Source organism: Pseudomassariella vexata, assembly GCF_002105095.1.
Source record: "Pseudomassariella vexata strain CBS 129021 chromosome Unknown BCR38scaffold_1, whole genome shotgun sequence".
NCBI lineage: Eukaryota > Fungi > Ascomycota > Sordariomycetes > Amphisphaeriales > Pseudomassariaceae > Pseudomassariella > Pseudomassariella vexata.
The window spans coordinates 4,402,563-4,426,908 of record NW_024467956.1 but is presented as its reverse complement, the minus strand read 5'-3'; the positions used below and the strand labels follow the sequence as shown (position 1 = coordinate 4,426,908).

The window sequence follows — 24,346 nt, the reverse complement described above, 5'->3', positions numbered from 1 at the left end:
CCTTTTTCCTGCCAGCTGTGCAATCGGAAGTTCACTCGTCAAGACCACCTGAAGCGGCATTATCGCTCTCTGCACGCCCAAACCAAACCTTTCGACTGTCCCGACTGCGGCAAGAAGTTTTCGAGGAAGGATAATCTCACCCAGCACTTTCGCATTACGAAGCACACGGGTCGCAGCGCTGCGACTTTCACCCCCGCGGTGAAAAGCCCCGGGGTCAGCTCTGCGCAAGTGGCAATTGCACCGATTCCCTTGCCCGTTGATGGCTCCACCAGAGAGAGAACGAAGTCCGTCCCTGAGGTGTCGGGCTACTGGCCCCCGAAGACGGCAGCAGTGAAGGATGAAGATGAGGTGTGTAGTCTGGACACGAGCATGCCGCAGAGCCCCCACGAGGACCCAGAATTAGATGAAACCACCGGGCAAGTCGCGCCTCTACCGGAGCGACTCCAAAGACTGGCCCGAACGCGAGCCCTGCTCAAGGGAGAACTTCCACCCCCTCCAACTTGCACACTTCCCAAAGTCGATGGCAAAGGATCTCCGCCAGTCGACGACCCACGCACATATTTACCCGACATGTTCCAGTTCAATGGTTACGACGAGGATGGCGTGCCAGATTTCGACCTGCGCTACGACAGCCCGCAATGGCCAGATGATCTGGTTCGCCGCTTGGTTGCCATCCACTACTGCGGCGCATGGAAACAGAATGAAGATGATACAGTCTATATCGCCATGTCTCACACCGAAGGGCTGTACAATGAGAAGACCGAGTCCTACGATCACGAGATTAAGGTCGAGGGCGTATACAAAACGCTCGAAGCGGCCAATGATTCCATCATGGATAGATTTGAGAGAGACTTCAGCGATATGCTAACTTACGACGATGACGAGTACTCCGAGAGTGGCAATCTGGTCATGAAGGACATTTTTCAGGCTGCCAAGGGCACGGTGTTGAACGACTATGGGGCCGGGTGGTGGGTTGATGCTGACGGTTGTCTGTCACTGACTGCCTTTGAGACGGGCTTGGTGAGGTTTTGGGTTGTAAAGGGGAAAGTGCGTGGATGAAATGCAATAGCCTCTTCCTGTGGTCAAAAGTTCCGGTAGATCAGTCAGCTGCCCGTACCCCTGTGCCATGAGACGAAGACCTTCTCGTATCAATAACCGGCATGGACTTAAAATCCTCCTGTATCATGGCATTCAGACCGATAGGACCTTGAGGTAGTTTAGAAAAGTTTCCAATACGACCAGTCAGCATTCTTCTTCCAAAGAGCTACGCGGCGATTCTGACGAAGGCGCATTTATTTCAAGTGCAGGTGCATAGGGATTGTCGGCCTCAAGTCGTTGCTGTCGATATCATTGTCCCGGAAAAATGACTTGAACCAGATTGGATGAGTTGGGAACCATCTACATTACGACAATTTCATCATCACACCTGCGGAAGGTTTCCATTTTCAAACGGCGGCTAAAATTGATGTAACACATGTTGGATCATCCATAAGCAAGGGTGAGATATCTATGACCTCGCCAACAAGACTTGAGTTTTTTGTCTTGTATCTATTGCCTCCCAAGTTTCGGAATAGAACATCCAGATTGATGGGGCTAAGAGCTCCTGCATCAATGTGGCGGCGTTGGTGTAACAGCGGTCGAATTCAGGGGAATTTTAGACAAGACGGCTATCTATGAACTAACCTGAACGGTGTAAGAAACGGAGAGATCTGGTGTACACCGTTTTATCGGTCGATTATGCGTCGTATCTTGGTGAGTGTGGACCACGAGGAGATCTTGGTGGCGGAGGTGTTCGGGGAGAGATAGAGGTAAACGCGGTAGTGGAGGAATGTCGGTCAGCTGTTGATATTGGGCTTCACGCTCGCGAAAACTTGAATCACCAACCTGACCCTGTAGTGAGCCTTATGTCGCGTTATATTTCGAGCATCGCTCAGTGGTAGTGGATAAAGGTGGCCAGTTCCTCGATCAGCTGTAGGGTGATCGATTATTGAAGTCCTGCGCACCACCAGAACCAGCAACCTCGTGGAATGAAGATGGGATTTACACAAAAGGATTACCACCAAAGAGAATAACCTTGTATGGGAACATTTGTTACATTTAAGTCGTACACAGGTGTGATTCCGTACGCAAGGATTTCTACAACCAATCTACTGTTGCCGTCACTGCTGAACCACTATTTGCCAACAATTATGTTTTGGAAGACAGGAAAAAAGAGCGAGCCTTGGTGCGTCCGTACCGCATATGCCACTCAAACGACGGCTGAGACGAAGAGTTGGTGCTAGTGTGGGAGGGCATGCAAGAAGATTGGTCCTGAGGCCCAGAACACGTTGCGCCGCTCTGTTACTCATTCACATGTATATGGAGAAATAACGATGAGCCTTCGCCACTAAGAGTCCCGGATGGTATCCCCGTTGGGTTGCATTCTAGAGTCGACGTTAACGAAATGTTGTTCTTACCACTAAAGTTGTCGATGCAAACAGAGTGAGACAATGATGTTGAAGATGTGGAGGCTGTCGTCCTATAGATTCTAGCCGGGAAAAAGTTTTGCTGAGGACCCTGGAGGCGACCTATTTTGATTGGAGGTCTGAAACCACTGCGCTGAAACAGCCTGCGAGATACCCCTGCGGCCTGCTAGAGCTGGATGTCATGATGGGCTAGTCACTAAACGCAGTTAGCTGTGCCAGACGTTTGTACCTTCTTATGAGCTCTCTCGAAGGGATACATGCCTCATAGGAGTCATTTGCTCAGTTCTGCATTCGACGAAAAGGTTGGCTGGGTACCATCCTGCGTGTAAAAAGCCCTGTTGCAGACCCCAAACCTGATGATTCCTTTCCCCTCCTATCGCTCTCTTAAAGCCCTAGCATCTACGCACAATATAGCGATGTTTTGATCTGTTCTCCTAATTCTCACGGAATAGGAAATCTACTTGTGCAATTCTCTTACCGTTTGATGCTTTTCCTCCTCCCGTTTTGAAGTCCTTCCCTTGATGCACCTTACCGAGCCGAATTATCAACTCACTACTTCTCACCTTGATTTGCCGACTGCGCCATTCCAACACCATGGTTAATTGAAAGCACGTGGCAAGCAATAGACACATTTATGGACCACTGATGCCCTAATCTTCCTCATGCTCTAACGTTTGCACGTCTGACAGCCAGCATTGTGTCTGCTGCATCGATTCAGGCAGCACGAATACCAGATGCACCTTATATAATGAGGAGATGGGGTTCAGCGACATCCAGTTTACAGAGAATTCTTACAGGCCCTGGCAGAGATTTGTCTTCTCTTCGACTGAGTCCCCAAGCCTTGGTTGCCTGAGGCGAGGTAACCATGTCGGAGTCGAAGCTTATAACCACGAAGATGCTGTTGCCTTGAAGTATGCATTATACATGCTGGCAAGCCTACCTGATGAAGTGATTAGGAAGCATTCACCTCTCGATATCCTTAGAAATCGCGAGGATATTCAATGCCTCCTAAGCCAGCTTACAGATCTTACTATTGCTTTCTTCAACATGATTAAGAAGAAGATGAATCTTCATTGTCAGGCCAAGTACATAACGTACTACGTACTCTAAGGTAGTCCTTACTATCCCGGCCCAATGGGAGAAGTACAAGGAGATTCCAGAGTTATACGAGTCCATCATACGAAAATTTTGGACAGAATGCTGTCGAAGCATAGAGTTCATCTACGACATCGAAGCGCTCACCCACCCTTTGATTTGTGAATCATCGGATGCGATCCAAGAATGTGGCCAGGTCATGTTTTCGGACATTGGAGGGCATACTGTGGTAAGTATATCTACTTATTGATAATTAATGCCTACGATTTCTAGGCTGGGTCGACCTTTGAGTTGAGGTGGGATGGACGAGAAGATAACAGTATAGCACCACACTTTTCCAAGCCGGAGATTCATGTAGTACGTTTCTTTTCAACTACAACTAATCCGCTCGGATACAAATTAATATGCCCAGGCTGTTTTGGAGGTGGCGAGGCTTGGACCTATTTCGTTGGCGACACAATACGCGAAGAGCTGAAATCTCTTCACGGCATTGACGATGCTTCAGTGAGGTTCGAGCTTCTTAAAGGCTTTCGCCAAAAGTTTCTCAAACTCGATGTTGGGAGTCCGACACTGACCTCCCCTATAAGTGGAACAATTCCTCCCGCAACTTTGTGCTTCGGGCCAGCGTGGTAAAAGCGGCCTTCGAACTAGCATTTGGTGCAGCGCTTGAGGAGATAGATATGCAAGACGATCTACCGTTCTCCGAAGAACACACTGCTTCTAGTACATGGTGGGAGCGCAATCCACCCGTTAGTAAAGGAGAGACTACTCTAAATCGGACGCGCTAGTCCCTTCGCTACCAAACTGATGTACAATGACAAGGTGGAGACGGCGAGAAAGGGCAAATATCTAGCTGGAGGACAACCCCCAGCAACTCTCGGGACTGAGGAGTCCAGTTTTAACCAGCAAGGATTACTGACACACATGATTTCCGCTCACTCATTTATTTGTTTCAGGGACCACATCGATGAGACCATTACGATCGAGCCAGGTCGACCAAACGGGTTCAGTCCGGTGAGACTAACTGTCAGCTTTACTGCAGGCATTCTGCCAGCCCACTTGTAGGGATACCTACTTATTGCATGACGAGAGCTTCCCGCTAAATGTTTCCACTTGCAGACAGACCATGGCAGTTTGTCACGGCGGAGCTCTGGCAGTCATCCGTGCCAAAACCTTCCCGCAGTTTCTGCGGGACGGTGCTGTCATTGGCCTCCAATTCGGTGGCAACCACGGCGTGACTATCCTTATGGACAGCTTTGAAAAGGTGAGTGTTGCTCATATAAACTACGAGAGGAGACTAATTTTTGCAGGCTCGTATACAGCGAACCGTGATAATAGCAGTTGATGGCACTGGAAGCAGTGTTGATGCTAGTAATAGTGACCATATTTCCGGGTCTGCAAAAACAGTTGCTCGGCCCCGGTTGAAGATTGTCTGTGGTCCAACATTCTCAAATCGCCGAAACTTGACATCGAAAATACATACGATATACTCGAGGTGGGAGAGGTACATTCAGGCCGGTATAAGGTCCATGTGGAGGTTGATGTGGAGAACGCCGTGCTGTATTATTCACATCAGTTTGATCAGGATCCCGGCGACCCAGGGCTGGCATTGGAACTAGATGTCTACGTTGATCCTGGAATCAATTGAATGCTTGCTGTGCAATGCAGCGAGCCCAGCCATTCTCCAGGTCTACATAGGGCGGTCTAGAGGAATATATCCGAAGAGCGTGGGCAATCCTCTGAATAGATGGTAGAGGTTCTTACTCAAGGGTGTCCGTGAAAGCTATAACTATGATTGGAAGATAAGCAGAGACCTGTGTATATACGAGTCGGCTGAATACATTTCATTCCCGCAGTAGATTGCTTATTGACCACGTTATGACCATCTAGCACCACCGATTGAAACACTAAAAACCACCACACTATGCAGAACCCTGTGTGTTCACTTATACGTTATTGCTGTGGGATTTATGGCCACAGTTATGCTCTACGCCGAAGGCGGTGTAGCGGCAAGTGTAGCTAATGGGGTCAGGCCCCTCACACCTTCAGATAGCTTTCTATATAGCACTTCCGTCAACTAACGCAGCACAACGCGTAGAACAGACACAGCAATCAATACGATATTCGCACAGAGTTATCAGTAGAGGGTTGAGATCCCTCAATTGCGTATATAATACAATTAACAACTCTCGAAATATCTCATTTTAGAGATTACTAGGCGCTCTGTAATTTTATGTAGGTCACATGGTATAGGTAATTAAGGTTACGGGAGCCTTTCACTATTAGCATGGCCTCTAAATAGTATGTTAACATCTAACGAAAGTACAAAAGATCTGCGCGAGATACTGTGTATGTGGTATCATCCGGACGGTCTAAGAGTGCTTCACGTCTCGTCTATTCGAGCAAGGTGGATTCTCACCCCCTCAAGACGGCCTCTCCCTACCCTCTTCATCCACCACAGCCCCATTGCCATCCCCATTATCTGCTACTGCATCGTCCTCCTGTATCCCAGGATAATCTCTCTCACTCGCCGCCGGCAGCCATCTAACCACAACCGTGAACCCCAAGCTTATTAGAACCATAACCAACCAAACGAGGTAGCCTCCCAGGACCTGCGTCCTGGCCCCAACCGCAAAAATCGTCGTGAACAAGGCAGGCGTAAAGCTCCTCAATGCGCTCATTCCCGTCAACGCCAACGCGTTCAACCTCCCCAGAGTTTTCTGGCTGGGACTGACGTCGTTGAGCGCGAGTTGGATGGCAGTAAACGACATGCTGACACCGGGGCCAACCAACAAGAAGATCGGAGCGAGAATCCAGAAAGCACACTCGGCTGCGGGGGTGCCTTGGCGTAGGAGCAAGTTCAGCAAGGGGCAGGTAGCCATGACAATTGGGTACGCGTACGCACAGAGACGCATAACGCCGTTGGTACCGATGCGGTGCTGGAGCGGTGGGAATATGAGCAGTAGCCAGGAGGCCTGTGAGAAGCCGGTCAGGCCCATGCAGATGGAGATATAGAAGGGAGTAAAGCCGAAGCCACCGAGGTGGATCGGGGTGAACCAGAAAACGGGGACGATGGCTGTGTAGGAGAAGGCGAGGAGCATGATGTGGGCGTAGACGTAGAGCACGACGCCTACGCCAGGAGACTTGACGAGTTCCCAGGTAGATAGGGTTGGGGGCTTTGGGATGGAGTCGGGTTCGCCATTGGGTTCGTCGCTGCCGTCCTTGGACTTAGGTTTCAACGTTTCTTTGACGAAGAGGGCCGAGGTAACGACGCTGCTGAGACCAATGATGCCCACAACAAAACTTGGAAGCGTGTACGGGAAGTGCCTGAAAAATGCGACATTCCCAAAAGCGCGTGGGTACTGCGTCGCCGGCTCAGCAAGTGCTCCTCCAATCAAGGGCCCGATCAGAATCCCCAAATTGCCGGCAAAGGCGAACCAGCTGAAAGCCCTGGCCTGTGTCTCCTTGGTGCTGTGTTCGCTGATCATAGTCCTGATGGTGACAATGGTGCCCGCAAACACACCAGCTATGCAGCGGAACAGAATCATCTGCCAAATGGTCCTCGCGAACCCGAAAAGCGCCGTCGCGATGCTGACGCCGATCAGACTGAAAACCAGCACCGGCTTCCGTCCCACCCTATCAGCGGCCAGTCCCCATAGCATCATGACGCTCATCTGCGTCAGGGAGAAGAGCGACTCGATCAGTCCCGAGTAGAACCCCACGTCGGTGTCGGCCAGATCGGAATTGTAGATGAGCATGGCGTTGATGTACGGGAAGATGGAGAAGAAAGCGATGGGCTCCACAAGTCGCGCATAGCAGAGGAGGATGATTTGCGATCGGGGAAGCGGTTTGGAGTCTGGTTTGGGTTGTGATGATGCAGTGGAAGTGAGACCTTCAGCGACATCTGGATCCTGGGCCGACGCGATAAGCGACGACGCTAGGAGGTGTGTTCTCTCTGTCGCTTCATCGTCGATACTGGTTTGATGAGGCTTCCCGTCTGGAGCTGGACTATCAGTCGGTGTCATCGTGGAACCTGAGGCCAAACTTTCCAACTAGGACTTGGAAATACTCGAGATGAAGGTCTCACGCTTGGTTGGTTCAAGGTTGTGACCGTGTTGACGTGGATCGGCCCGCAACGTCGAAGTCACGAAGTTCAGACCAGACCAACACGGAAACGACCCCTGTCGAAGTTGCCTTGGGGCTTTGGGTTCAAGGTGAAGGTGCAGCGTTGCGTGTTACGTGTTGCATGTTGCGAAACGTATTGTTGCCTCTTTGCAGTCTCGGCGACAACGGCATTCTCGGTTGGCATTTGACCGCGCAAGGCCGGCCGTCGGACTTGGGGTGCGGCCGAACCACGTGCCTGCCGGTACCGTACAGCTAACCAAGATAAGCAGGCACATAATGCAAGAAATGATTGTAAACATGTACAGTGGTCTTATGCTTGCAGCATTTTGTCACTGTGGGCACTCTTAAGGAAAACTGCGTCGTCTCCCTGCTGTGGACATGTAATTGTAGAGCTCGAAGGTTGAGTTGCATTGATTCTCATGTGCGAATTTGAGCTTCTGCTATTCAAGTATGCAACGACCCGGAGGTCCGCCTTGTTGCGCGCTGCACCATCGCAAATATCATACATGGTAGATATACAGTCCTGTGTCGCCCAGCATCATTAAGACATTCTCTTGCATATCTCCTGATGCATCCAGAACGCCGCCCTATGCAATTGCCTCATACTTCATCTCAAATAGTACATCAAGTTGCCCAAAGGACACCTATATCCTTAATCGCGATTGCGGTTTGTCGACCATCTCCTGATCATGACTTCTCTGATCTTATACCGCTTCAGTGTCGTGGGTATGTCTTCATCGCTTCCTGCAGGCGGTGGCACATCAACATATACCAGAACCATACTTTTCAAAGCACCAGATTGTACACGGTTGATCGCATGCAGCCAATGCCACGACTTCGGGGATGCACGACAGCCCAGCGCCTTCCAGTGGGGGTGAGAGTATGACGGCATAACGACCACTGCGAACTCTCCGTGGTTGAACGCAGGGCCGCGTTGGTACAACAACCAATCACAACCGAACTTGACGCCGGGTCGTGGAACCCACCCAAGAGACCGGAAGTGGTGATACACCACGTATTGAATCATGAACGGGTCATCAGGTTGAAGGTCGCCCTTCTTGGTAGGGATGTAGGACTGCTGTCGGCAGAGACTGAAGAGTTGCTCGACCGGAAACGTGGATCCACTACATTCATCCCTCACCGTCAAAGCACCGAGACCAAACACCAAGAAGAACGTCTCCTCAAGGGTAAGCTGGAGGTGCTCTTTATCGACAAGCTCTGGGGCCCCGGCCACAACCGGCTGGGGGATCTCGGTACCTACTGCGTCCACTGGTGCTTCTACCGAAGGAACACCAGGTTCGTGAGACAGCGGTGAAGTGCCATTCGCCAACAGGCTGTCTGGAGCCTTGATGTTACCATTGGACAACGTGCATATGTTTGGGGTAGGTGGATCCGAGTTCTTGAATGTCGTCGACTCCACGTTGGGAGAGAATCGCACACTCTTTCTGCGTCTAAGCAGAGATGAAGTACCGTCTGGTGGCGAGGACGAAAGTGCGCCCTGGGGAGTCTGCGGCCGCTCGACATCATCATCGACTGGTGGGAACGGAGAAATTGTATCATTGCCGTCTGTAGTGCCATTGATTATCGTCTGAGCATCAGGCTTGAGGATGCCATTCGGCTGTCTTGGACTTTCTTCAATTGGCACCTGCGCCTCGTTGTCACCAGCAGCACCATTCATAGGTTGCCGAGCGCCGGCTTCATTCGTTGTACGTATAGACATAATCAGCCTGTGGAGATCACTTGGAGAATTGGGCAAGGTGAGTAGCTCGTTTGGCCCCACAGGCGCAACACGCATCTCCTCGAATCTGGTTCGTTGGATAAGCTCCTGCTCTTTTCTCGCGCGGTCCCACTTCATCTGCTTCCGCTCTTCACGCCGTTTCAGCGTGTACATTTCGGCCACACTCTTGCCCTTGACATCTCGACGGGCTTGCTGCTTCTTCAACCAATTGGGTTCACTTCGGCTGAAAATGCCCTTGCCGTAGAAGCCTTGTTCCCAAAGTGCACGGATAGACTTTGGGTCAGTGACATTCACAGACCTCGTCTTGGACGACCAAATGGCCTCATGTACGACAGAGGGTTCTCGAGGGGGTGAGATGGTTTGACTGATCCACGTATAGGCAATGTGCAAGAGAGAAAGCGGATTGCTTGGGTAGAAGGCAGGAAGGGGGTATGTGCGAATTGGCGCGGGCAGAGCATGGATCTGCCATAGGGCAGGTCTAAGGGGAGCTGATGACACAGAATGTGCCGGAGTCTCTGGTGCTACTGTGCGTGGTTGTCCATTTTCACGTGGTTTCGCCAATGCTGTGGCCTTTGCCTCTCCGTCAGCGTCAGCTTTCGCAACTGCGGTGAAATCGCTCAACGGGTGGGTAGTGTTTGCCATGACAAGACAGGCTTCATCCCGGTCTGTCTCAATGATGGTCAGCTTGTTGCTCTCGCAAGTATTGTCTCATCAAAAGTAGTGACATGTGTGGAGTCGCTCAGATACCGTTGTAGTCATTATGGACACTCATTGAGGGTTTGAATCCTCTAAGTTCCGAAGATAAAAGTTTGTCATCACCACGAAGGGAGTTGCAAGAGAAAACGCCCTTGGAATAGCAGTTCAATACTACTCCGCAAGGTTCTCGAGACTAATGGGTGGTAGGAGATGAGGATATTCAGTTGTACATACTCAGTTCTAGATGAGGGATATATATCCCGTTGCCACCACGGAGAAGTGATTAAGCAGGCCATTCAAGAAATGCCGTGACTCCCTGTATTAAGCATCTCGGGCATGTGGAAGGGAGAGCGGCCTGACCGAGGGAGTGATGGCAAAATGATTCGCGGTTGATTTCGGAGTGACTCTAAAGGAAAGAACTTGCATAGAATTTTCTGAACTGGAGCTTTTTTCGATCTTGGAGCGTGTCCACCGGAAAATCTCGGCAAGCTTACTCTTGGTGGGGCGAGTGGCATTTTGTGGTGTATCCGTAGCTGCAGTTGCCTCGTGCGCAGGGCAAACTCAGCGAGTCCATCAAATTTCCACGTCCATCGTCAATCTGATTGGACGGTGCGCGCGCAGAGGTGGTCATGATATTGGAATCCCGTCTCCAATGTCGTCAATGTTCCCATTGTTTTTGCATCGCTTCGCTCTGTTGAATCCTATCGTGGAATCATTGTTGTGTTCCGCCCCTTCAATGGAGTTCGCCAACAGGTCGTGACCCATCTTCGTCGTTTACCTAACAACCCCATCTACTGTGTCTCCCACCTCCTCAATCGACTTTTATACGGCAGCGCGCAAATGTTTCCTCTCGTCGAGACATTGGGTTATGCCTGTTTTAGCTGGGGCGTCTTCATCATAGGAGTCCAATGCATTGGCAATTACAACATGTCCGTACCTTGGCGAAGCTCTTGGTAGAACTGTCCTCTGACAAGTCTTTGACTGCAGCTTCAAGCACTATTCCTCGAGACCAGCGAAACCGATTTCTCCTGATCTTCCCGAAGACGACGTACCGCATGTGACCATAATACGCCCGGCAAAGGGTTTAGAACCTTCGCTCTATGAATGCCTCGCGGCATCGTTCCACCAGCACTACCCCAAGGACAAGCTGACCATCTATTTTTGTGTCGCGTCTAAGGATGACCCGGCATATCCGACCTTGAAGCAGCTGGTAGACGACTTTCCTGACTTTGACGCTCGCGTGCTGATCGAGAGCGACGACCCCGTGTTGCATGGCGAACACGGCAAAATCAACAACCTTGGACCGAACCCCAAAATTCGAAACGAGAGTCGAGCCTGGCGGGAGGCAAAGGGAGATATTGTATGGATCATTGACTGCAATGTCTGGGTTTCCAGGGACGTCATCGGTCGCATGGTGGACAAGCTACAGGGCTATATGCCAGAGGGGAAGCGTAGCAAGCCGTACAAATTTGTGCACCAAATGCCCCTCGTGGTGGATACGGTGTCGTCGTTGAGCCGCGACAGCTGGGAGAACCAGGCGCTTCTGTCTGGATCGTCCGATGCTGGAAAACGTCATGACATACCGACCTCGATCATGTCCCAAGGTGGGGGTCGGCTGGAAGAGTTGTACATGGCCACCACCCATGCCAAGTTTTACGGTGCTATCAACGCCGTAGCTGTTGCGCCTTGCATCGTGGGCAAGAGCAATATGTTCCGCAAATCACACCTGGAAATGGTGACAGACCCATCGCGGAACCCCATCCTTCCCGCCTCGGCTATGACCCAGCCCACCGGGCTCGATCACTTTTCCTGGTACATCTGCGAAGATCATCTGATCGGTGACCTGATATGGCGCTCCAAAATACCTGGGTTCAGAAATCATGGACTAGTGTGGGGGGATTTGGCGATTCAACCGATAGCCGGCATGTCAGTTCTTGCATACGTCGCTCGTCGCGTGCGGTGGCTCCGCGTTCGGAAATGGACCGTCACCTTGGCGACCCTTGTTGAACCAGGGGCGGAGTCGCTGCTGTGCTGCTTCTATATCTCGTTCGGGCTCACTAGCGTCCCTTGGTTCAATCAACGCTATGGACTTTCCCAAACTTGGGGGGCTTTGAGCCTCTATTGGACCATGGCCGTTACGCTCTGGATGACTCTGGACTATCTCGTCTACAAAAGACTACACGCCGGATACAGCATTAGTGTAGATGATAATACGCCAGGCTTCGCACGGGGGACAAGTGGTGGCGGCGTGGAAAAGAGACCATTTGGCCAATGGTTCCTGGCATGGATAGGACGTGAATTCCTGGCGCCGCCAATATGGATCTGGGCTGTCCTACTTGGGACAACAGTCACCTGGCGAGGCAAGAAGTTTCAGGTACGAACTGATATGAAAGTGGTCGCCATCGACCCGGAAAACGGTGTCGAGCGGCACGCAAAAACGAAGGGTTCGCCAACGAACAAGATAGACTAGACTGGCTTCGCAAACAGCGGCCATTAATAATAAGACACTATTGAAATATTGCGACACTTGCCTACACCTGTTGATGATGTCATCAGCAATCTTTCTGCAAGCGCATATATGGAACTCTGAGGATGCCCGGTCGGCAGAATGGGAAAACTGTCACCATCGACCGCCCTCAAGCCTCCCACACCAAACACCTTGGTGTCGCTGTTGATAACCGCCCTGGAATCGTCTTCTTTGCCCATCTTACAGGTTCCCGGCACGTGCCACAGATTCATCAGGCTATCACGGATCACGTCCAAGATCTCTTCATCCGTGTCGACGTCAACGCCCGACCAGTACTCATCGCCCAGTACAATATCCCGAACAACGTCCATATTCCATACCTCCCGCATACGGCGCATCTCGATCGCGATCGCCGCCTTCAAGTCCGCACACTTCATCAAGCAGGATAGACTTATGAGGCTATAGCCTTGCAGCTAGGGGTTACCCAGCGGCAGGCTCAGTGGGCTGCAATAACCCAAGCAACGCTGCGTCGTCGCTCTGGCCGGCCCGCCTTATTAACTCCAGTCCAGGTTGATGAACTTGTCGAGTTTGTATGCGCCTCACAGACCAACCGACGGGTGTCTTACTGAATATCCCTCGAGCCCTAGACTGGGACTGGTCTAAATATGCAGTTCGATATGTATTACGCCGCGCCGGCTTTAAGAGATACGTTGCACGCCGGAAACCTCCGATATGTGACGCTTTACTAGTGCGACGGTGTGTCTGATGTCGAGTCGAGTTCCATAGTGCTTCCCCATGCAGCAATCCGAGGAGCAGCTGAAGACGGATGTCTACCCAGACTTGCTTCTACCACCTAAGGTTACGTTCAGGGTCACCTCGGGAAGGGCAGAATTGGCCATAGAGTTTGAATGCCTGTAGACCGGACGCTTGTGCAAATGAAATTGACGTGCCCTCTTCTATTGATGCTATTTGAGGAAGCGTGCCAAAATTCGTGATCTTGTGAATCAATACGCTCCGGCCTCTCATCGTTTCTGGCATCCAAACATAATCACCATCTTGCAGTCATTGTTAGAGGAATGGGTGTTCTTTTCTGAATCTATAGCTCAGGATAAGTTTACTAACATTTTCGAAGAGCGCAAAGCACCTAACGTACCCCACAAGCAAGTTGGCCACTTTTTCTTGGCACCGTACGAACAACCTTTTAATTAACATCTTTACACATACCAAGATGGGATCGAATTGGAAAGAAAGCGACATGATTCTAGCGTGTCAGGCGCTTCAATCGAAACCCGAATTAAGCATCCGACGCGCTGCCCAACTCCACAATGTCCCTCGTACAACTCTAGCTAACCGAAAACGCGGACTACTATCTCGACGCGATACTCGACAATCTAGTCATAAGCTTACGGAATCAGAAGAGTTAGCGGTCGTACAATACATACTTGACCTAGATTCGCGATCATTTCCTCCCCGGCTCCATGGTGTTGAAGCTATGGCTAACCGACTGCTCCGTGACCGTGGCGCTGGACGCGTCGGCGTCAACTGGGCCTCGAACTTCGTACGACGACAACCAGACCTTCGGACGCGTTTTAATCGAAGAATCGACTACCAACGAGCCTATTGCGAAGATCCTGACGCGTATCGCGCGTGGTTTACGCTCGTACGAAATACAATTGCGAAATATGGTATCCAAGAGGCGGATATCTATAACTTCGACGAGACAGGGTTCGCGATGGGCTTAATCTCATCCGAGATGGTAGTTACAAGTGCCGAACGACGCGGAATGCCTCGTACAGTCCAACAAGGCAATCGAGAATGGGCTACAGTAATCCAGGGTATTAATTCGTCCGGCTGGGCTATCCCGCCGTATATTATTGTCGCGGGTCAAAACCACCTCTTATCCTGGTACGAGAATAGCCCATTCCCGTCCGATTGGGTAATCGCTGTAACTAAAAACGGTTGGACAACAAATGAGCGAGGCGTAGACTGGATTCAGCACTTTGATCGCTATACGAAGGATCGTACGAAGGGTGTTTATCGTCTTCTTATCCTCGACGGGCATGAGAGCCACCACTCGACTGACTTCGAGCTATATTGCAAAGAGCATACTATTATTACACTTAGTGTGACGGCCGGTGTCACGATGCCACGAAACCCACTAGCTGTGGACCCGTAGGAGCACTGGCCATCTGAAGGCGGGATTGAAGATTCTCAGATGTGAGCCAGCCTGTTTTAGTTTCTCTTTCTTTCCTTGTCGAGAATCGTTAAGTCAATACAGTGCATTAGAGTGTTTTGACTCTTCAATTGTGCTCACCGTGACAATTCCCAGATTAAGGGGGCGCCAGACGAGCTCCCAGGAGGTGTAGGCGTATGTAGCTTAATATCCAGCTGTGAAATCACATATTCCGGGTCGTACGGAATAAGTCCTGTCCCCCTGAAACCTGCCTGGATATTCGACTTAGTTATAGTCGTACGATACGCCCTATAGAATGCCGAAAAGAAATCATCCTTCGAGATATGGGTTATATGCGCCCGTATTAGGTCTTCAATTTCTTGACTAGATTGTCGAGTATCGCGTCGAGATAGTAGTCCGCGTTTTCGGTTAGCTAGAGTTGTACGAGGGACATTGTGGAGTTGGGCAGCGCGTCGGATGCTTAATTCGGGTTTCGATTGAAGCGCCTGACACGCTAGAATCATGTCGCTTTCTTTCCAATTCGATCCCATCTTGGTATGTGTAAAGATGTTAATTAAAAGGTTGTTCGTACGGTGCCAAGAAAAAGTGGCCAACTTGCTTGTGGGGTACGTTATAGAAGGTCATTATAACGTAACGCACCACATACTTTCCTGAAACCACCGCTTGAGCCTGAAGATAGATAGGGACATATAAAATGATTATTAGGGAGATGAAGGCAGCATTTTGGGTTCGGCTCTAGAAGGTGGGCGTGATTGTGCGAGCAAGGAAGAACCTAGTATTCAGACTCGGCTTCTAAGTCTGGTCCAGCGCAAGGTGTTTTCCTAGCACATTCTACGACTACGGCAATTATCTGAAGGTACGCTAAAGAATCTATAACCCAGTCTATATAGAGTATCAGATATGATACTTGACCAGTTGTTGTATTATAAATATTGCCGTAAAAGATGTTGCTTCTGTCTGGCCTTGAATTGCCGTGCTGTTCTTTGATATGCTCCACGCCGTCGGTTGCCCCGCCATTAATCCTCTGCATTGCGGGAGACTGATCGTCTGCCTTGCTTGGGTAGCCAAGCGAGCTTACTGGCAAGCTTTCTGGAGAGCAGCGACCACTGAAGGTTCACACCTCCATTGGACGCTGAGTCTTCCTCTGACGTAAATCGTATCTAATCATCTATGTAACATACGCGTGCAGGGGCCTGATGGATTGGTGTATCTAATATCCGGAAAACACCACCCCCAAAAGCGTGACGACTGTCAATGGCTCGGTGACGGTAGGTGTAGAAGAATCTCGAACCTTCTCGCAATTAGAACTCAAGCTATAAATTCAACCCGACCCCTAGAACCCTCTTTTGCAAAGTTATTAAAATAAAGTTATGACTGATTGTAGAACGATTTAACTATTAAATTTGATTTCCCTTCAGGTTTACCAGCTTAATTATTCTCGGAGAATCCCATGATTATAACTCGTCCTGAAGCACAGCCGATCACTACATTCGAGCCAGACACAGCCGAACGACATGGTCGAAATTCCGCCGGGAGCCAGAGCAAGTTATTCCCATGCAACGTAATCCAGTTCTTTTCTGGACTAATACCAATCCCAAATCGACTATTACTACTTAGACCTGCTAGAGACTGACCAGGTATCGCGAAAGGTAGAGGACTAGATGCATTTATAGCTGCTCCTGGTTTATCTAGCGGATTTATAGTGATAATCCCAGTGTTGGTAAGAAGATGCGAACCTCTAGGATGAAATGATATGCTAGAGACGACGTAACCGGTAGTAGTTGCTTGCACGCAATTGCCCGTGTCGGCCGACCAGATCCGGACCGTCTCGTCGCCAGAGGCCGACGCGACCAGCTTCGAGTCGGGCGAGAAGGCCACGGCATGGACCCCGCCGCTGTGGCCCTCGAGCGTCTGCTGGACCTCGCCCGTGTCGGCCGACCAGATCCGGACCGTCTTGTCGTCAGAGGCCGACGCGACCAGCTTCGAGTCGGGCGAGAAGGCCACGGCATGGACCCCGCTGCTGTGGCCCTCGAGCGTCTGCTGGACCTCGCCCGTGTCGGCCGACCAGATCCGGACCGTCTTGTCGCCAGAGGCCGACGCGACCAGCTTCGAGTCGGGCGAGAAGGCCACGGCATGGACCCAGCCGCTGTGGCCCTCGAGCGTCTGCTGGACCTCGCCCGTGTCGGCCGACCAGATCCGGACCGTCTCGTCGTGAGAGGCCGACGCGACCAGCTTCGAGTCGGGCGAGAAGGCCACGGCATGGACCCAGCCGCTGTGGCCCTCGAGCGTCTGCTGGACCTCGCCCGTGTCGGCCGACCAGATCCGGACCGTCTCGTCGCCAGAGGCCGACGCGACCAGCTTCGAGTCGGGCGAGAAGGCCACGGCATGGACCCAGCCGCTGTGGCCCTCGAGCGTCTGCCGGCATGGGTTCCAGTTGGTCTCAGTCTTTGGGGTAAGTGATATCCAGCTAGGAATAGCGCTCTTAAACTTGTTTCGCAGGATGCTCGTCTCCGGCAAAAAGACAAGTGCGGACGAGTACATTTGAAGTGGATAAGATTGAATTAGCCACAAATTAGCTAGAATAAAGCGTATAGTATCGTCGAGGAATCTAGATAACTCCGTACTAGCTTCGGCCTAATAAGTCAGCTTCTTTACGTAAGGGTACTATTAATATGATTAGAACTTACTATAAAAAGTGACTGAAGATTTCTAATACTATAGAGGCTTTCCGAAGCTTTCCCTACTAGACTTAAAGCTTCGATCCAGTGTAAGAGATGGCGTGTAAGAAAAGTGTGGACTTCGTCGCTATCGCTAATACGTCTGCCTGCTTGCGCTACGTGGTATACCCAGTATCGACAAGCATACTGGACCTCCGCTGATAGACTTTTGTCTACCTCACAGGAATTAATAGTTAAGCGAGATGTGCCTGGCTGTTTCAGTCCACAAATGTCGGAGCGGAGGCGCATATTCATCACACGTAGGCAATGTGCAGCCAGACGCGCGTGGGCCGCTTTCTCGTCTACCCAAAATGGGCTCTTCTGATTTTCAGAATCCACTAAGAAATCTCGGAAAGACAGATGTAGCAGCCGGACAGGCAATTCAGGTGAATCCGGGACGCTTAGAACTGAATGAAACAAGTCAAGTCTGTTACCGATGGTTCTGCTAGGGATACCGAGTAGCTGCTCTAGAGTATAGATGCAGAGGGGACTCTCAAGAACAACAATTGACCCAATAATATCTCGAAAGTCGTTTAAGAACTTGACCCTTTCTTTTTTCTTGTCCTGGTCGGGAAGCTGTTGTTGAAGAACAAACATATATAACTCGTGGAGTTGGGACCCTTGACTTCTCATGCCATCAGGTAGGAGGACCTTTTGGAGTTGTTCATCGGGATCGCCGCATTTATGATCCTCAAGGATGCGGCAGACGGTAGCGGCATAGATGAAGAGGGGACTCGCCATTTTCACTAGCTCCTGGATGTCCCTTTGTTCCGGCCAGTCCATCTTCAGGCGTCGGTATTCGTATACGGAATTATTGTACTTGTTTCTGATTCTCGTGACCTCGCGTTTAAGAAATACAGTTAAGTCGTTCTCCACGTCACCCTTAGGTATTTCATGAAGAACCAGATTATGGTACGAATCTGAAATAGCCTGAAATCCTAGGCGAACAGGCAGCTCGGGTCTGCTAGTAACGAATATCCTTAACCGCGGAGAATGCAGGGTCTTAGCGCGGGAAAAGAGGGTAACAATAAGTTCGATATCTTTGTCCTGCTCGCACTCATCTAGGGCATCAACGACAATAACGAGCGTTGTAACGGCGTGTGCACCTGGGGAAGTCTTTGACAGAGGCTCTAGGATGAGCTTCTCGAACTGCTCTGGTATCGCCTTTCCGAAGATATCGGGATCGGTCTCGATAGCATCTTTCATGTACGGCGCGACGGCGGGATACTTCTTGAACAACTGGGCGGCGATTGTAGCAAAGAACTTGGACAAGCTGCTTCGGTCGGCCTCGCCCCGCTTGAAGAAGAAGCTAGCGCCTAAATGGCCCGACTTGGCAAAAGATCGTGCTACCGTGCGGGAGATGGTGGACTTTCCGGTACCAGGAGCGCCGTTAAGCCAGTAGACGGCTCGGGCGCCAGGGTCATGAGCCCATTCCGATATCTGGCGAAGAAGGTCGACTCGGGTGTCTTGGAGGCAGGTTGAGTTGTGTTCTTCAGCGTGAGAGTCGAAGGCCGCTCCTACGATGGCCGGGATTTTGTTGAGTACTGTCTTGTGGTCGTTATCATGTAGATTTTGTTCAATTTGGTCTACCTTGTAGCTAATTTGGTTGACAAAGGCCCTGCATCCCAGGTTGTTAGTTTCAACGAGTCAAAGGCGGCGATTAGTGATATACTTCTGATCATGAGCCACTCGACGCAGCTCTGCGGCGAATCCGAGGAGTTCTTTGACCGTAGCCCGATTCTGATGATTGCAGTGCTTCTCGCAATTATCAGCTGCTCGGGCGAGTTGGTCTCCACTTTCGATAATACCCTTTACATGCTCGTCCGTATCGCCAAGTCGGAAAGGAGTATCGACTATTCTACTGCGGCTTCGCTTATGTTTTATCGCGAAGCTGAGAAATAGTAGCGACCTGGCGTAAGCCTGAACTATGGATGCCTCTAGGGCACTCAGGGTGTCCTTAGGGGGCTGAAGTTTGGGTTCAGGCGCTATATATAAATGCTGATACGTATGACATTGCAGGACTAGTGAAGTAACGCTAGCTATCCCGTTGAGGAGTCGGCTCTTCAGCTCGTTTCCAGCGGTCAAGGTCTGTAAAGATTACTTTTAGCATTATCCACGCTATATAATGCGAGGATTATTTACCATGAGGACAAAGCGGACGGCCGCCCATGGGAGAGCAGCATGGACAGGATCGAAGCTGACGGCGACATCGCCTACTGCGACAAACCTATTTAGTACAAAGACAGTATTTGTAAGAAAGCTGTCGTGCCGCCGGCTCTTAGTTTCCCGCTCTATTTCCTGCTTAATGGCCCTGGCTTGATCTTTGACAGTAGACTTGCTATCAGATGTTTCAACGTTACTGGTCCGAATCTTGGCGATCTCCTCCACAGCGGCTTTGATATCTTGGTCTTCCACAGTCTGTCGTAGTTGCTCTAGGGCTTCATCCCATAGAGAACCTTTTGTGTCTGGCTGTTGTAGGGTGGCGGACGCCGGAGGTACAGAAGATAGGGTATCTGTTGTCGCTCGTTGTATCGGCGTTGAGGAGGTTGAAGGAGCGGCACGCTCCGAAGGCTGGAGCTCTACACTCGCTAGAGCTTGTTAGTTGGGCATGTCAAATTGAGCTCAGAGCTTTCTGGTTGAAGATTCTAATACCTCGCAATGACGTCGGCGAGGTGACTGCGCCGGGTCCTGGGTAGGCATCCTGTATCGCCTTGGACTTTGCCGAGTTCTCTACGCCGCGACGGCCAGTGACACGCTTCCACCACTTTTTGAAACTTGAACAAGTAGGCATAGCTATAGCGAGCGTAGTCGACAAGAGGAAGGGACGTGCTTAGAACTCAAAGTTCTCTTGCAAGGTGGAGTTGAATTTAAGTTTTGGGACGGTTATCGCGGGGCTGAAGGGGTAATGTGGTAGGCTCTTGTTGGATTACAGCCACACACACAGCCACATCAGAAGCATAATTACCCGGCCATACATAAAAATCACAGCAGCGGTGAATGGGCTGCAAGGCAGACATATACATCAATCAATCACTTGAGCCTCTTTGTCAAATATGTGTGTAATACAACAGCTTGCTTGATCCCAATGGGTCGTCGTAAACCGTGACGTCGCTATTGCGGATACAGCTGAGGCATAAGATAGACTCGCTTCGTGGTAGAAAGGGCCTAACAGATACAAAGTGTTGACTTTTGGCGTGAACTCCATACGAGCATCCGTTCAATATTGCTAGTATGAAGTATGGAGACATCTAAAAACTAGTGATACTCCATTGTAAGATCTGGCCATTTGGCCGACAAGATGCAAGGGGGACCTGTCGAGCTAAGTACTAAGCAGGGCTATTTGCCATGAGGCACGTGCAGGAAGGTTTCCTGGAGAACACGTGGGCTAAGCGCCGTTTACACCAAACAATACTATATAGTGTGACCACATTCTGCCACGAGTGGGTCTTTCGTCTTTCGATGGTCATTTGGTCCCACAACCACTCCGTATTAAAAATCTTTTTTGTGTAATGTTACAATGGATCCTCCACTGGCCGTGGAGTAGCACTTTGCGATAGAAACATTCACATGGCAACCCTGCTCTTGATAAACCCCTCACCGCTAGCGCTCGAGCTTCGTTTATAAGAAATGTTTGTGAGTTGTACATGGGGGGTCTGCTATGTTGTTTTCACAACCCTCCCTGTCTTGGATCGTGCAGCTAAAACCATGGACCCCTTTTGGCCTTCTTTTGTAGTTGATTGACCGGGGCTGCTCCACGCTCTGGTCGCTGAAGTTATTTTAGCAGCCCTTTGATGATGGCGTGCTCCCAATGTCTCCGCCCTTGCACGGCTCGATTAGGGATTGCAGGATTGGAATACAGAAGGCGATGATGTTCTTGTTTGCTTCAAGTCTGTGCATGATTTCGTCAGTGGGCCAACCATCCACTATACAATGACATAACTCACGGGGTTATTAAAGTGGCTTAGATAGTTTCTTATCCTTGTGTCAGCTTATTACTCGAACGGCAACAGATCGCTTTAGAACTTCTCCGTTTCTGGAACATGCTTAGAAAAGTAAGTCATTGTTGAACTGTCCTTTACGGCCGGGCGTGAGTCTCGATCACTGTCCACTGTGACCAATGAGAGCTGACGATTTGAAGCTATGTCGGCACTGCTTTATGTCCTCCTCGGAAATTCACATTGCAGCATCAGTGATATGACTGTAGCAGCGATCTTCAAGACGGCAATGGTACCCATAGATCACACATGTAAGAGAGTTAGCCATGTGGAAATTGACGGACGGCCCCGTGTCGAAGTAAGGGGGTATTGGCTCCAAACTCAGCATCAACAGCACAATAACTTACAATCCTTGAGATGATGATGGTGCGTCTGATCGAGAACGACATAATTGAGGCTCAAGAGTTGCTTGAGCAGTCTATATAATCGTCGTTCCTTGCTACGTAGAATCGAACACGTAGCCTTTCCTTTATTTCGAACACCCGGACGATCAAGTCAATATAAGGTAATTAAGCAAGGCAACCAAGATTATACAAAGTTCGTTGGAAGACAGACAGGCCGATACAAAAGCTCAAAGGCCTTGTTGTCTTCATGTAAGCCTTGTTTGTATCTGAGAATATCCTGAATTGACCCGTGCCGATACAGATGGTGGCTCGGACTACTCGTCACACATTTATTACCAGATTGAATATAGACTCCTGAGGCACTAGTCTGGGTACATGTCCATCATTACTAACTTTCCCTGGTTTCTAAATACTGGAAACTAGTGCACATATGAATCCTGTTGAGTACGATCTTGCAATTTAAGTTATTTCCGTTTCTCCAAAGATCTATGCTAAATTACTCCAGAATTGTGCCAATCACTTAGTCACAGTAGTGAGTGCAGCAACGGCTACAACTTCTAAATGCGATCGCACTCATTCGATTGAGTAGTCGAACCTAAGAATACTCCAGCCCGTATCGTCTCCGTCTCGTGGTGTCAGGTGCAAATAAGCCACAGTGGCTTGGCCTGGACAGGGGTCGGAAATGTATAACTAGGCTGCTGTGACCCCTCTTCTTTTAGAGAGGGCAGCGATTAACTTGTCGTTATTGAGTCCCCTACACTACGCTATTGGTACCTACCTGGTGACTGGCAGCTTGTTTCGCTTGAGCACTCTCGTCCTTCACTTTGCACTTGAAATCCCGTGACACGTGGCCAATGGGGAATCACATCTTCCAATCTGAGTCCCAGATTGACAATCCAACTCCGCAACAGTGTGCTGGACAAGCAATATGCGAACTGTTGCGTCAAATTCGGGGAGAACGGCAAGCTGGCCGAGCTCGATTTTATGTCCTTCACGTTTATCAACAAAATTGGCCCAACATTGCCACAATTAGATATAAGTCCACCTCTACAATCGTTTGAAAGGTTGGTTTCGTGACTGTGAATTTGGTTCTCTGGCACCGTCATTTACTACAAGATCACAGTATATTCTTCGAAAGAAGCTGTTATGATGATATCCTGGGTTTGATGATATGCCTCGCGGATTTTTTTCTTCCCTCGGCGACTACGATGGTTCGACGCTTGACCCTAGCTACCAACCTATGACGATCGATAATGACCTCTCTACTCGAAATATGTGGCAAAACGTGGTACATCCTTTGGAGCACAAGTATCTGTGTACTTGCTTGGATGATTCATTCAGGATGACTGTCCAGGACAATATATTGCCATACCCAGGTGATGGCATTTGTTATATCAAAACTTAATGCTCTGAGTTCGTTGTACACGATAAAGAATTGTAAGGCGATGTTATGACGACGACCATTGTTGGCCGGTGCCAAAGAACAGTGAAGGAGTTTCTGCTATTCCACCGAACGCACAACGATATATTGATTGCTGACCGATTGAAATTCCCTAAAGCTACGCGAATAAGCTCATGATCACATGCGTGTCAATTCTCAGTATTGTCATCAGCGGCACAACGGGCACACTTCCCGGTTAGATGTCGGACTTCCGTTATGGACTTAAAAAAAAAACCTCAATAGGGTTGGAATACTGATGGCTCTGTACTTACGGCCCTGATGGCTACTTTCATTCCAAGAATCTTGCAGTCTTGTAAAGGTCCTCAGGGTCCTTCGAGACAACTATGATTTGGATGCCTATATACAAACAGACCCATCTTTCTGTGGGATTAGCACCGCAACTAGTTATGGCCTAGGCTGAAAGTGGTACAGTAGCTAGTGGGTCAGATCTTTCCTTACAGAGCGTCTCAACACTAACCAACGTAGCACAAAGCGTGAATCAGTGATCATTTGATATACAATCAGAGGCATCAACAGAGGGTCATTTGGCTTGGCCATAGTTATCGGAAGGTTCGGCCACTAAGGCGCTACATTGAAGAAAACTCTAACATCGTCGTTATGCACTAGAACGCCCAGAAAAGGGCTGGTGCGTTCCAACATTCGGGCAGTATTTAGAAGAGTTTTGTGTAGTGAGTTCGATGGGTGATGGTTCACTCGCAACCCGGGCCTAGGGAATTTTGGGCATCATGTTCTCTTGGTCGTGCAATTGTATATTCTCTTTGATTAATGATATGTCCTCGTTCTTCTTTTGGTCGACAGTGCTGGTAGGAATAGTTCCTAAGTTATGATTCATGAGGGACACTTGGTTGTGGAAAGCTACCCGAGAGACTTGCTGCATGGATTCTATGTATTTGAGGAGTGAGAACGTGAATATGTCCCAAACGTGACAAGCGTTTCTAATTGAAACTTTGCATGGCGAATCTTTCGTTCTAAGTAATCTCCACAACGAAGACGATTATGATAGCACACTTTCTGGTGCCTAGAGTAGCCCCGATGACTCCAGATCAGG

General features: G+C 49.9%; 6 protein-coding genes across 6 annotated transcripts; 2 read left to right on the top strand and 4 right to left on the bottom strand.

Moving 5' to 3' along the window:
- On the top strand, positions 1–153 carry BCR38DRAFT_301613 (uncharacterized protein; the record flags this gene model as incomplete). Its single annotated transcript, XM_040854562.1, has 1 exon — positions 1–153. A coding segment is annotated over one exon (153 nt), but the record flags the coding sequence as incomplete, so codon positions are not given.
- Positions 154–4,390: 4,237 nt separating this feature from the next.
- BCR38DRAFT_419140 (uncharacterized protein) lies at positions 4,391–5,414 on the top strand. The gene is made up of 3 exons (XM_040859287.1): positions 4,391–4,621; positions 4,680–4,824; positions 4,871–5,414. Exons 1-3 carry the CDS (start codon positions 4,485–4,487, stop codon positions 5,177–5,179), a joined length of 591 nt encoding a protein of 196 aa, XP_040721761.1. The 5' UTR covers positions 4,391–4,484; the 3' UTR covers positions 5,180–5,414.
- Positions 5,415–5,823: 409 nt separating this feature from the next.
- BCR38DRAFT_419139 (permease of the major facilitator superfamily) lies at positions 5,824–7,988 on the bottom strand. The gene has a single exon (XM_040859286.1). It carries the CDS (start codon positions 7,583–7,585, stop codon positions 5,984–5,986), a length of 1,602 nt encoding a protein of 533 aa, XP_040721760.1. The 5' UTR covers positions 7,586–7,988; the 3' UTR covers positions 5,824–5,983.
- An 81-nt stretch (positions 7,989–8,069) lies between these two features.
- On the bottom strand, positions 8,070–10,539 carry BCR38DRAFT_419137 (uncharacterized protein). The gene is made up of 2 exons (XM_040859285.1): positions 10,354–10,539; positions 8,070–10,088 (listed from the first exon to the last, which is right to left on the bottom strand). Exon 2 carries the CDS (start codon positions 10,063–10,065, stop codon positions 8,338–8,340), a length of 1,728 nt encoding a protein of 575 aa, XP_040721759.1. The 5' UTR covers positions 10,066–10,088; positions 10,354–10,539; the 3' UTR covers positions 8,070–8,337.
- A 2,073-nt stretch (positions 10,540–12,612) lies between these two features.
- BCR38DRAFT_329199 (GMC oxidoreductase-domain-containing protein) lies at positions 12,613–12,957 on the bottom strand (the record flags this gene model as incomplete). The annotated part of the gene is made up of 1 exon (XM_040854860.1): positions 12,613–12,957. One exon carries the CDS (start codon positions 12,955–12,957, stop codon positions 12,613–12,615), a length of 345 nt encoding a protein of 114 aa, XP_040721758.1.
- A 3,031-nt stretch (positions 12,958–15,988) lies between these two features.
- BCR38DRAFT_360285 (uncharacterized protein) lies at positions 15,989–20,369 on the bottom strand. Its single transcript, XM_040857161.1, has 5 exons — positions 20,150–20,369; positions 19,640–20,085; positions 19,170–19,585; positions 17,468–19,115; positions 15,989–17,414 (listed from the first exon to the last, which is right to left on the bottom strand). The coding sequence occupies exons 1-5, from the start codon at positions 20,286–20,288 to the stop codon at positions 16,209–16,211; spliced, it is 3,855 nt and encodes a 1,284-aa protein (XP_040721757.1). The 5' UTR covers positions 20,289–20,369; the 3' UTR covers positions 15,989–16,208.
- Positions 20,370–24,346: the final 3,977 nt, after the last annotated feature.